Consider the following 12524-nt stretch of genomic DNA (forward strand, 5'->3'; position numbering starts at 1 on the left):
CCACACTAATTCCTAACTAAGGCCCAGTTTATTATTAACAAGCTAGTGAATTGTTTATGTTACTATGGCTATTCAGGCCACCTGCAGTTCAGTGACAGTGAGGAAACAAGTAGAAGTTATGCTTGCTTACATAAGTTTAGGGACAATATCTCTAAGTTGGTTATACCGATTTTCCATGGTACTGCCTGTTTCTTTTAGTGGTGTCTGAACAAAAGTACCAAAACTCATTTTTCCCTTGAGAATCCATTATCTTGGCCTCAAGCAGCAAAATTCTCTTAACCAGCCCTGGAGGTTGGAGAGTTAGCAAGCTTCCTCATATTATTTCCAAAATGTTTTGTTACAAGCCTGTTTGCATAGTTTGGCACTTTGGATGCTAAGATTCTTGAGGGTCAACCAATTTGATGCAAGCATATAGAAGAATCTGTCTTAATCACCTTGAAAAAGAAAATAAACTCTCAGAAAAGAAAATGCCAGTCTGAATTACTAAATCCTTGTGTATCAGTTTGTAGATCTAGCTGCTGAGAATCCTCAGAGAGGCAATATGCCATTGGATATTAAGTGTCTTTCCTACTTATACCTTACCATGGTACAAATATGCCCTGTGAACATTTTCTGTCTGTCACTTCTTCATGACATACCCTGCATCTCATCCTCAACCCAAGACAGGCTTCAATAAAGTAGTGTCTTCCCCTGCCCTTTCCACACCCACCTTGCATCTAACAAGATTTTATAAAGTGTATAAAATGTCTTCTGTTAGAGGCAAAGTGGAATGCTCAATCCTGCATGGGATCAGAGACATTTTATGGATGTTTCAGAGTTCTGTAAACATGTCCCCTTTAGTCCCTAGTCAGTTTCATCTACCATCATTCTGAAGAGTTGGACAGTGAAATCCTGTACTGATTTTTACCGGGAAGAGAGTTATAGTTTTCTAACACAAATGTTTTCTTTTTATTCTTCAAACATTTCTTCTCTAGCTTCATGTACAGTTCCCTGCCATAAACACTCATCCACTCATGTAGGTTGCCTTTTGGAAAAGCACCTTTGGGACAACCAGCAGCTGGTGAATTTAAGGAGTGGTCTACAATGGAAAAACCAGAGCTCAAAATGGCTTAACCAGATTTATTAAGATTTAACACTATGGTCCATCCTTGTTTAGCATGAGGCTGAAATAGTATAACCATGGGACCCTTATGTTCCAAACAGAAAATGGAGGGTTCTGAATGCCTACATTTGTTGTTTGTATAAGGAAAAGAAAGGAAAGGAAAGGAGGAGAGGGGGAGGGGAAGGCTAAGTAAAAGTGATGTTTCTGATTTCCATGACACCATTTAAAAACATTTTTTAAGTCTGAGGTACAACAAAATAGATGTAGGACAGGAAACATAGGTCAAGAAGTTGAGGCACTATTTACTTAGAAAGATCCAACTGGTTTCTACTGTGGTGCCTGACCAGCGAATGGTAGTCCACCAGCTAATATATAAGGGAAGCAAAGCTAGTGAGATAAACAAGTCCCTTGGTTTATGATAGGCTGCACACGCATAATCAGGACAGCAGCCGTTGGCGCCCAATGGTTCTGAATGGATGCACCAAGACACCGACTGGCAAGTGTTAATGTCAGCATTGTTTTGCAACGATTTAACCATGCCAGCCCCACAGTCTTCCGTTTCGTAGCTGCTTTTTAAGTCCTTCTGCTCAAGGTGATATGTAACATAAGCTCACAACATCCGACATGGGGATAATATTATCCGACATGCAAGAGGCCATTTCAAAATAAAGCAGTAGTGAAAAAACACCAGGACGGAAAATACACATCAACGGCTCCACCTCCCGGACTGCAGCTCCGAGCTCGGGGCCGGAGGGAGGCGCTCCGCGCTGGAGCCGAAGGAGTTAAGCGGCGGCGGAGGGTGCCGTTCGCTGGGCTCGGCGCCGTTCTCCTCTGCCCGGAGTCGGGGCTCGCTCTGCCAGTGGGAAAATGGCGACGGAGGGAAAGAGAGGGGAGCCCGGCTCCGGCGGCCGTGAGGATCCAACGGCAGTGGTAGGCGAAGAAACGTCCTTCTTCCCGGTCGGCCGAGCCCGACCGAAGTGCCGAGGCAGGGCAGGCTTGGAAGAGGCGGGAGGCGGTGTCCGGAGGGGGGCTTGGCACCCGGCGTGAGGAGCTGGGAAGGCAGAGCGCAGGGAGCGAGGGAAGGTGCGCGGGGCCCAGAAGGGGTTGAGGTAGCCAGCGCGCCTGCTTAGCATGCTCCGTCCCCGGAGGACGTTCTGCTTCCTTCGCACTGGGGAGGGGAAGCCTCGGAGAACGCTGAGCGGTGGTCCGCAGTTGCAGGATTGCTCCCCCCTCGGCTTCGATCTCAGCAGGAGAGAGGATGGGAGCGGGACGCTGCTCAGAGCCGACCTCGGGCACTGTAACGCGTGGGGAATAGGTAGCGCGCTTGGGGAAATATGGGCGGGTACCTGAAATAGGACCCTGCTTCGGGAGTCTTTCGATCTAAGGGCGATCGGTGAGTCTCCTCAGAAGAGGTTAGACCCGGGGCTGTTTCTCCCAGGTAGCTCCCCATTGTTTCTCTGCTGCTCTCTGTGTAGGTCTGCCAATGCGACCTCGTACTTTCCAGTGGGACGGTGCTGTGTACGTCCACAACCTGCATTGCCGCCGGGGTGTATGGGTTATTGGAGTATCTCAAGGAGCTGACGCTACAGTCCTTTCTAGGGTTGATCTCCAGCTTCCCATTCGAGTTGCCTTTCCCGCCCCGTCAAGTCTGGGATATTGTGCGAAGCCTCCCAGATTTTGGAGCGCGGCGTTCGTTGCCTTTGAATTCCTAGCTTTTTCGAATGAGGATCGCTCCAAGTTGGAAAAGATATGCTTAATAGGAGAGAGGGCTCTTACTGAAGACAGACGTGGAATCAATCAGCTTGCTCGGGCTCTCCCGTTTTTCTTTTCCCCATATATAACGACAGGCACACATTTCAAAGTGGCAGAGCTGGAATGATCTTACCTTTTTAATATCTTTGCTAGAGGCTTTCTCTCACGCAAATACAAACTCTTTCACAATCCCCCCAAATACAGATAATTTTAGGCTTTGTCACTTCATCAAATATTCAGTTTGGTAGTCTTTCCCATCCAATACCTGCTCACCCATCCCCAATGTTATAGGCATGCCCTTAATAATTATATAATTTTTCAGTCAATTTCTAGTTCACTTGTTTAGCTGATTTAATCTGGTGGTGATTCTGTGGAACTGCAGAGAAAAATCCATGATTTGATTATTCCCCTGAAAGCTGTAAATCAAAACCTTCTTGTCAGCTGAGCAGCATGTGCTACTTATCCACTAGCACTCTTTGAGGGAAAGTAGCATAAAAATGAGGCTTTATCCCTCCATTAAGGTTGTTCTTTGGAATTATTATTGCATTTGTTCCATTTGGTTCTTCTCTTTTCAGTAATTAAAGCAAAAATAAAATAACTTCAGGGCAGCCTATCACAGTCTGGTTCTCTTCAGTTGTGTTGGAAACCAGATTCCCAGATTCCTGTGTGGTCTGGAAATCTTGCTCAAGACACCTGGATAAGAGGGGGGAGAATGTTGAGGAAATCTGATGAGAAGATGGTTATAGAGCTTGACCTTTAGACAAAATCTCTAGGGCAATGATTAATATAATCAGAAAAACAGTAAAAAAGAAAAGTAGGTCACACTAGTATTTCTTGCACAAAGCAGGGGAACATCAGGATGTGTGTATATAATGTATTCATTCATACTATAGGCATGAATTTGAGAAACTAAATTGAAATGTGGAATCCACAATATTGTTTGAAAAAATAATTTCTGGGAATGATATAAAAGAAATCCTGGTTTTAAGTTTTTTAATATAATTCACTATTTATTTAGTTTTACAATACACATATTTTGATTAAAATCATTTAAACTACTTGAAATAATGCTCATCTGCTGAATAGATTCTGGGATGGCAATAGTTACCCAGCTGAATCAATTGTTCCTGCGTAAAGTGAGACAAGCTTCATAAAATAAATATTCAAGTACAGTATTTAGGAAAAGTGGGAAATGATCCATCTAGTCTAGTTTACCTGACCTATCACTGCTTATTGTCTGCAGGATTAGTTTTCACATAGAACTTTTTTCTTTGAGTCTTATGTGGAAATGCTGATAATTGAACTTGGGATCAAAGTGTCCTAGAATTAAACTAAGGTCCCTTTCCATACTGCAGAATGAATTAAATATATATGTAGATGACATTAGCAATGCTCAGTCGGTTAGGATGCTGAGCTTGTCGATCAGAAGGTCGGCAGTTTGGCGGGTTGAATCCCGAGTGCCGCATAACAGAGTGAGCGCCTGTTACTTGTCCCAGCTTCTGCCAACTTAGTAGTTCGAAAGCACGTAAAAATGCAAGTAGAAAAATAGGGACCACTACGGTGGGAAGGTAACAGCGTTCCATGCGCCTTTGGCGTCTAGTCATGCCGGCCACATGACCACGGAGACATCCTTGGACAAGTGCTGGCTCTTCGGCTTTGAAACGGAGATGAGCACTGGCCCCTAGAGTTGGAAACGACTTGCACGCACTTGCGGGGGAACCTTTAACTTACCTTTTATGAAAGTAGAAACATACTTTATATAGGAAATCAAGGTATGGAAATTGATTTCTACTTGTACAAGAGAATTTTCCTGCCCCTGCACCCATCCACACCATCCCAGTATAACCCTTCTGATCTGTTCTGGAGAAGCTTACCATCCTCTGGAGCCAAAGAATGAGGAATTTAGCAGCCAGGTATCATTAGATTGCGTCCCTGGAAGGCTATTTATAAGCAGTTCCCCTACTAAAAGGTTGCTCAGGGGATACTTTTCATTCTTATAACTGGTGCCTTTAAATTAATATAAAAAGAGATCCAGCCTCAACCATAATGGCATTTTAAAAAACTTGTGGGGGGCACAAATCTTGGACTAAGCCTCATTGCTATGAGTGGAGCTTGTATCTCATTATGATTGGGCTATAAAACAGTTACTGGTATTTTATAATGAAGAAAAGCTGGTTTCTTTATTAATAGGTAGATTTTGCATTGTTGGCCAGGTCTCAAATTAATTTGCAATTTAGTTATCTTTCCACCATTGGACTTTCAACTGAACAGAAATTTGGCTTGGTTTTTACAGACCCCAAAATCTGGTAACATCATGTTATAAATTGGGGAATAACAATTGTTGGACAGCACCCTTCTTTTGTTATTAAAGTTTTGTGATAAGAATGCCATTTTGAATTGTCAGCCCTCAATGTTTTATTCTGCTTCAGAACATATTAATAAAGGAAAAACAAAACAGAACCCAGTAAATTTTAGCAACAGTGTTGGCAGGCTTTTGCTGGAAAAAATGTATAGAATATTATGAAAAAATAGCTCTGCCTTTGAATTTCAGCAGGAAATTTATGACTGGGAGAGGAGTGAAGAGGAAATTTCTTTAATAGAGGTATTTGGGAATGAAGCCAAAATTCTTCCCAATCTATGTTTTCCTGAACTAAGCAAAGCTTAGTTGGGGGAGTGAGGGGGTTGCAAACCTTTTGTTGCCATGGTAATACTGACAAGGGAAAAACATGAAAGCAGTTGACATGATTCACCCCTCACACCTACAGGAAGCTCTAAGACAACTTTTCAGAGAGGCATCTCTAGAAATTGTCCTAAAGGTTGACATTCAGCTAGGCACAGGTTTCACATTCTGCCTACTGAAAAGGAACGCAGGTTGGATGCCTTCCTGATGCCTTTCTACAAGACATTAGGAAATCTGTAGTAGAGTGGAGTTGGACCATAAGGAGATATGGTAGTAACTGGATTTCCTACAAGACAGATTTTGATTTTTACGTGAGGTGAGCAACCTTTGGTGTTTCAGAGGTTTTATCATTTACATTGTTGGTCCTTGGCCATACTGGCTGGCGCTGATAGGACTACCTTCATGTGATTCATGAAGTCACTTTTCTTGAGTAACAGCCATGCTAATTATTGCTCCATTGCATAGGAAAGTTCTTGACTCATGCTAATTCCACCTACCCTCCATGTGAAATTTGTTTCAAAAAATGTGCATGCAACTATACATATATAGCGATGGTGCTACCGGTATGTGCTACAGATTTTTCAAGAAGCTTGTTTATCTTGGTTTCTATTGTGTATTAAGAATATAGTAATCTGCTTCAAGCTATTTGTGAGCTGTAACTCAAGGATTGTTTCAGTCATTATATTACATAACAGAGCTACTGCTTGCTGTAGTCATAGGCATTTTCAATTGATGCTAATGAGTTTACATTAAATTAATTCACTATTAAGTTAATGCAGGTGTTTCTGGATTTTAACTTTTTGGAAACAGTACAGATCTGTGAACTGCATTTTTTTTCAAATCTCCTCTTGGGAATCCTTATTTTACAGACTCACATATGGTGCCTTCTCATGGAATCTGATTGTATTGCAGTGAATTCTAGACATATTCTAAATCCCAGAATATGGAGGGTTTTACTGTAGAAATATAAGAAGGGGGTTTCTGGTCCTATGTGCCGTGTTTCCTAGTAGTCAGTTAGCAGGAAAATGATGGTACTCTGACTGACATTCACTAATAGTTGATATTTTATATTGTTTGTAATTCAGGTGAAGGCACACAGCCATGTAGATTATGGTCAATTATTGTCTTTCTTGAATTAATTGGTCTAATTCCCTTTGAAAATGGTTTTAGGAGTGACATCACATCTGATGGCAACTATTTCCAGCAAATTCTTGCTTCAGAAAGATCAGAGATCAAGTTTTTAAGGCAATGTTTCTCAACCTTGGCAACTTCAAGATAAGTGGACTTCAACTCCCAGAATTCCTCAGCCAGCATGGAGGATTCTGGGAATTGAAGAGCATGGAAATTCAGGGTGCCAAAGTTGAGAAACAGGGATACTGACCTGAGAACATATATTAACATACAGTATGCTATCCTACAGTTGTCCTTTGCAAAAAAAAAAGTTGTGGTAAACCAGCTTTTTTTCATGGCACTTGTACACTTTGTTTCACTAGGGAACTCTGGATAATGTTTCATGGTTTATTTGAACACAAGTTTTGCACATGTGAATCTTGCAATAAAATGCACACAATCCCTAATCATGGGCCACAGAGGAACCAGCAGGGAGTAGTCAAGATTTTTCATTCTTTTTAAAATAAAATAACAAAAATATCGTGATCTCATTGCCTCCTCCATTATGTACCAACTGTACCATTACATGTACAGTTAACAGACTTTGTATATAATATGAAAGGTGGCCTTGACACTTTGGTAGTATATTACAGTATATTTGAAGCAACATGCAGACTTGGAACATAGCTGACCTCTATTTTGGATTCATTATAAAGTTGCACCATGGAAAAGCAGATGTGCTATTTTGATTTTACTCTTTGCTTTGAAATGCCTAATTAGGTCAACTAGCAACAGGGGCTTTATATGTAGTTTGTAAGCTCGCACTGAACAGAATTGCATTGGCAAGACTTTGGTAGGAAGATTATTGGGTTGTGTATCCCATTTATAATTTATTTTAATACTTGTAAATAACTACCAAAAGGTTATATTCTGTAAATATGTGGTTATCAGCCTGCCAACTGGTGCTCATCCAGGTTTTTGCAACTCAGATCGGATTTTTATTTAAATCACCACCAGACATGTTCTTGCATATATGTAAATATCACATAAAAACCATAAGTACTTGTTTCAAAACTAATACATTGACTGCAGCTATTATTCCCAATCTAACCAATGCAATTCAGGTTAGAATGCACTGAAATGCATTTGGGGCTATAGTTAATGGTTCCATATGAATATTGTATGCATATACCTGAGTTCAGCTATCAGAAATTGTAGATGGGAAACATCAGCATCTACCGAAATACTGAGTTTGACAGACCTTTAATTTGACTGAGTGTACAATGTCTTTTTTGATGTTCTTAAAAACGACTGTGGTGCAGGAAGAAAACTCCCCTTTTCTACTTAATTGTGAATATAACAAGATACCACAAGGCTGTTAATAGCCAATCTAAAGTGTTCAGTGACCTTGAGAATGTACCTATTTAATATGTAAATAGAACCAGCAGAAGTATAAAAATGTTTAACTGAGCATTTTCATCAGATTTTTCTTCTAAAACCTACTAGAATTATATATAGGATTCTCAAGATTTCTTATGAAGACCTTACTATGCTAAATTTTTAACATACTTAGGAGTTTCTGGGCAGGCTGATTCTGGCACAGATGTTATCATTGTGTTACATTGGCACAGTGTTTGCTGCAAACATACTTTTGATTCCCCCTCTCCCCACCCCCAACACAAGTGAGTTTTTAATGATGTTCAAGAGCAGGAACAGAGCTTCCCAGAGGAAATAAAAGCTATTATAAATGCACCTACATTCCTTTTCAAGAACTTTATCTACCACCTATTTTGACCATTTCAAGTCAGCTTCTTTTATTTTACCACTTCTGATATCTTGGAAATGATTTGTTAAAGATCTTGGTGGAGAGCACTAGGTAAAAATAATATCCCCCAAAGAATAAATTTGAATGAAGAAGAAATGAATAACTTTAATTTTCTTTCCCTTAAGCAACTGATATCTATTGTTCTGAAATTGAGGGTAACAGAATAGACTTTGAAGAGATTTTGCAATAATCTTGCCCTACTCTAGATAATAACAAGATGGAAACAAAGAAAATAGGAAAACTTTCTTTGCTGTCATTCAGTTGTCTGGATTCTACAGCCCAGATTTGGTAGCTTTAGTTTCTTATGGATAAGCAGACTCTTTGCGCATCTGAAATGGCTATGTTGATGCAGATTTCTAATGTGCAATCTGTCATTAATGTAGCATATTAAAAGGCTTGACCCAGACCTCTTTATACTAGTAAACTCTGGATGCTATGTAAAGAAAACTCATGTCATCATCCATGTACATGCATGATTGCAATAAACTCCTTGAAGCTAAAGTTGCTATTGAGCAAACATGAATAAGCTACTGAGTGAGAGATTTTCAAAGATTATCATAATCTGCCATCTCAGTTATAACCCCTGTCCAATACCAATAGCATAGGCAGGACTTAATTGTCAGATGAGTGCAGATATATTGTCATAAATTGCTGATGCATTTGTGTGTATGTCTGTAAGGTTTGGCAATGGAGTCACCAGGAGGCATCTGGTTATTAAGAAACTACATATAATTTTAGCAAATACTGATTGCTTCTCTGAATTTAATATACTATATCACATAAAATGATGTAACAACTAAAACTGATCTGTAATAGTACAGAAAATATTAATAGCCCTATATATTTTTATCAAAGGCTGAAATACCTCCAGTATTATAGTAGCTGCAGAGCCACAAATCAGTCAAAAGCTAACTGTCAATGTTGCGTCAAACTGAACAGAACAAAAGCTTTCTTTTTAAATCAAGTGCGCTCCCACATGAACAGGAATGCCAACGCCTATCCAGACCTTACCACTATGGTTGATGTGATAGCGGCAAACCTAGAGAGGGTGAATGGCTTGTATAACAAACAAGCACCTGAGCTATGGGACTACAATCTGTTTGTCCAAGAGTTAAGGGCCAGGTTCGAGGATGGTTCCATACCCTTGCAAGCTGAGAAGGGCATCCATGAAGTGAAACAGAGGGGTCGACCAGCCAAGGAATTTGTGCATGAATTCTGGAGGGTGGCTGGCAGGATTGTGCAGTGGCCTGAGCAATCGCTAATTCATCATTTCAAGTCTGGTCTAGATCCAAACCTATTCCAGGCATGCATCTATAGGGGGATCCCTGATCAACTCCATGATTGGTATTGCTTGACCATGTATTTAGACATCGAGCTGAACTGCTACAAAAAGCCACCGACTCCTGGAACTGGACCGAAGCCAGATACAATGAGGCGTCAGCTTCCCCGACAAACCTCACCAACTGGGATGACTGGAATTCCAAGGGCATCAACTGGATCACCAATCAAGTGTTTTAGATGTGGCCAACCGGGCCACCGAGCCACTGTTTGTCCTGTTCCTTTCCCTCAGCAAAAAAGCACTTCAACTACACCATAGAAACAAAAAGGAAGCTTGCACTCTACCAGAGAAAAAATAAGCTGGATTAACCAGGAGCAAGCCACTGAAGTAAGTCACCTCTGTACTCAAGAAAAGGCCAAGGCCCTGACCGAAGCTGCCACTTCAACCGCTCCGTATGACAGCGATGATGGAGAGAACGACCCGATGGTGAGTCAGCCTGTTCCACCTTTTCCCCTCTCTGCTAAGCTCTTAGTCCCTAAGACAGGCACCCAAATGGACTTATATGTGTTAATAGACTGGGTGTTCACAATGCCTGATCAGCCTCACTACCATCCTCAAATTGGGCATCAGAGCAAAAAAGCTTTCTTCCCCCATGAGGTTCAAACAGGCAGATGGATATTTAATGGGTGGAGCTTTAGTCACCCACCTAATGGAGCCTGTGCGGCTAGAGGTGGGGGAGCATTGGGAATTTATTTGATTCATGGTGGCCCCAAAAATGACTGAAGCAGTGATTTTGGGATTAGCTTGGCTGGACAAGTGGAAACCTCTAAACTGGTAGCAGAAGGGGATGAGAACCCTGAGGTTACCCATAGGGCCGTCACCCCCCAACCCCTCTAGTGCCACCAGTGGGATCTCAACGCAGCCATCTGAAACTCTAAAAACAGCAGCAGATCCTCTGCCAGGAGTGCCTCTCATTCCCAGCAAATACCGAGATTTGGCTGAAGTGTTTAGTGAGACAGAATGTGATGTCCTACCCCCCCACACACAATAGAACCACTGACTGTGCTATTGATATCCTGCCAGGAGCAAAATTGACAAAATTGTATATGTATGTAACAACCCCTCTCGAAGTAAATGAACTGAGAGAGTACATAGATAAAAATTTGGTAAGGGGCTTCATTGAACCTGCAAAATCCCAAGTTGCCGCCCCTGTACTTTTTAAGGAGAAAAAAGATAGATCACTTAGACTCTTCATTGATTTTAAAGGTCTGAACGCGGTCAGCGTGGAAAATGTACCCTCTCCCATTAATGAAGGACATGTTAGCCCCCCTGGGAAAAGGGTGAGTTTTTACCAAATTAGACCTATGAGAGGCATGTTATCGCATGAGAATAAGAAAAGGTGACAAATGGAAAACTGCCTTTAACAGCCCCCTGGGTAGTTATCAGTTCAAAGTCATGCCTTTTGGATTACAAGGAGCTCCTGCTGTGTTCATGCAGCTGATCAACCATGTGCTGCATGATCATTTATATAAAGGGGTTTTGGTTTATCTTGATGACATCTTAATCTGTACAGAGACTATGGCAGAACATACAATTTTAGTATGAGAAGTACTCAAAAAACTGCTAAATGCAAAGCTCTATGCAAAATTCTCAAAATGCGAATTCCATCAGGCATGTTTGGATTACCTGGGTTACAGGATCTCCAGTGAAGGAATAGAAATGGACCCAGCTAAAGTAAAAGCCGTGATTGAATGGCAGCCCCCACTAACTTGAAAGCAACTGCAAAGCTTTCTGGGATTTGCTAATTTCTACTGCCAATTTATCTCCTCATTTGCTGAGATTGCTTTGCCCATCACATAACTATTCAAAACTGGTAAAGATGGGGGTAAGCCACAACCAGGTGAACCCCTGTGCTGGTTGTTAGAGTACCAAGCTGCTTTTGAGAATTTAAAAAGACTGTTTGCCACCAAACCAGTTCTTAAGCACCCTCATTCTGAGGAGCAGTTTACCATTCAAGCTGATGCCAGCAATGTGACTGTGGGGGCAGTCCTACTACAAAAAAACCCTAAAGGAGAATTACAACCCTGTGCTTACATGTCAAAAAAACCTCACTGACGGCTTCTGGATGGCAAGGCGTCGCCGGAGGCAGCCATTCTTCGGCTGTCAGCCTCGCGGCTCCGTAGAGCCGCCGAAAACAGCGCCAATCAGCTGTTTCGGCGGCTCGGAAGCCCCCTCGGGAGAAGAGGAGGGGGTGAGCGCCCAGGTAGGGGTAGAGCTCTCTGGGGCTGCCAGAACTTAAAGTTTTGGCGGCCGAAGGATTGAGCACCCCCGAAGCCTGGGCATGCTCCGGACTGCGAGGCGCCTCTGCTCCGGGTTTTTTGGAGCAGAACAGGGCGTTTGCAACCATCCCTGCTAGCAAGAAAGAACTTTGGAGAACGAGGACGCAGGCAGAGCGATACAGGAGATTTTGGTGAAGATGGTCTTTTGATCTTTAACTCAATGGACTTTGCTGAGCTTGTAAGTGGAAGTGCATAGCAAACAATAGTGGGTGAAAATGGCGGCTATATCTTCTAAAGTTCTTGCTCTGGTGCAGCAGTCTTTGCTGCAAGCTTTATTGTCCCCTGCACCCGTAATTGCATCAGCCCTTACAGTAAAGGATTTGCAGAATGTGCTGCAAGAGACTATGGAAAAGCAACTGCAACAATTTGTTGAGATAATGGACAAAAAGTTGGAGGAGAAGTTAACAGAAAAACTAGCTAAGGTTATGGATGAAAAG

At 41.9% G+C, this 12524-nt stretch overlaps 1 protein-coding gene across 1 annotated transcript in view; it reads left to right on the plus strand.

Annotated features, from left to right (window-relative positions):
* Positions 1-1894: 1894 nt before the first annotated feature.
* Positions 1895-12524, plus strand: part of CTTNBP2 (cortactin binding protein 2) — a 167154-nt gene continuing 156524 nt past the window's right edge. Inside the window, exon 1 of the mRNA XM_081331681.1 lies at positions 1895-2032. Coding sequence (XP_081187807.1) covers positions 1970-2032 — 63 coding nt within the window. The 5' untranslated portion in view covers positions 1895-1969. The remainder of the gene's footprint in view (positions 2033-12524) is intronic.

Source organism: Vipera berus, assembly GCF_964194415.1.
Source record: "Vipera berus genome assembly, chromosome: 6".
NCBI classification, from domain to species: Eukaryota; Metazoa; Chordata; class Lepidosauria; order Squamata; family Viperidae; genus Vipera; species Vipera berus.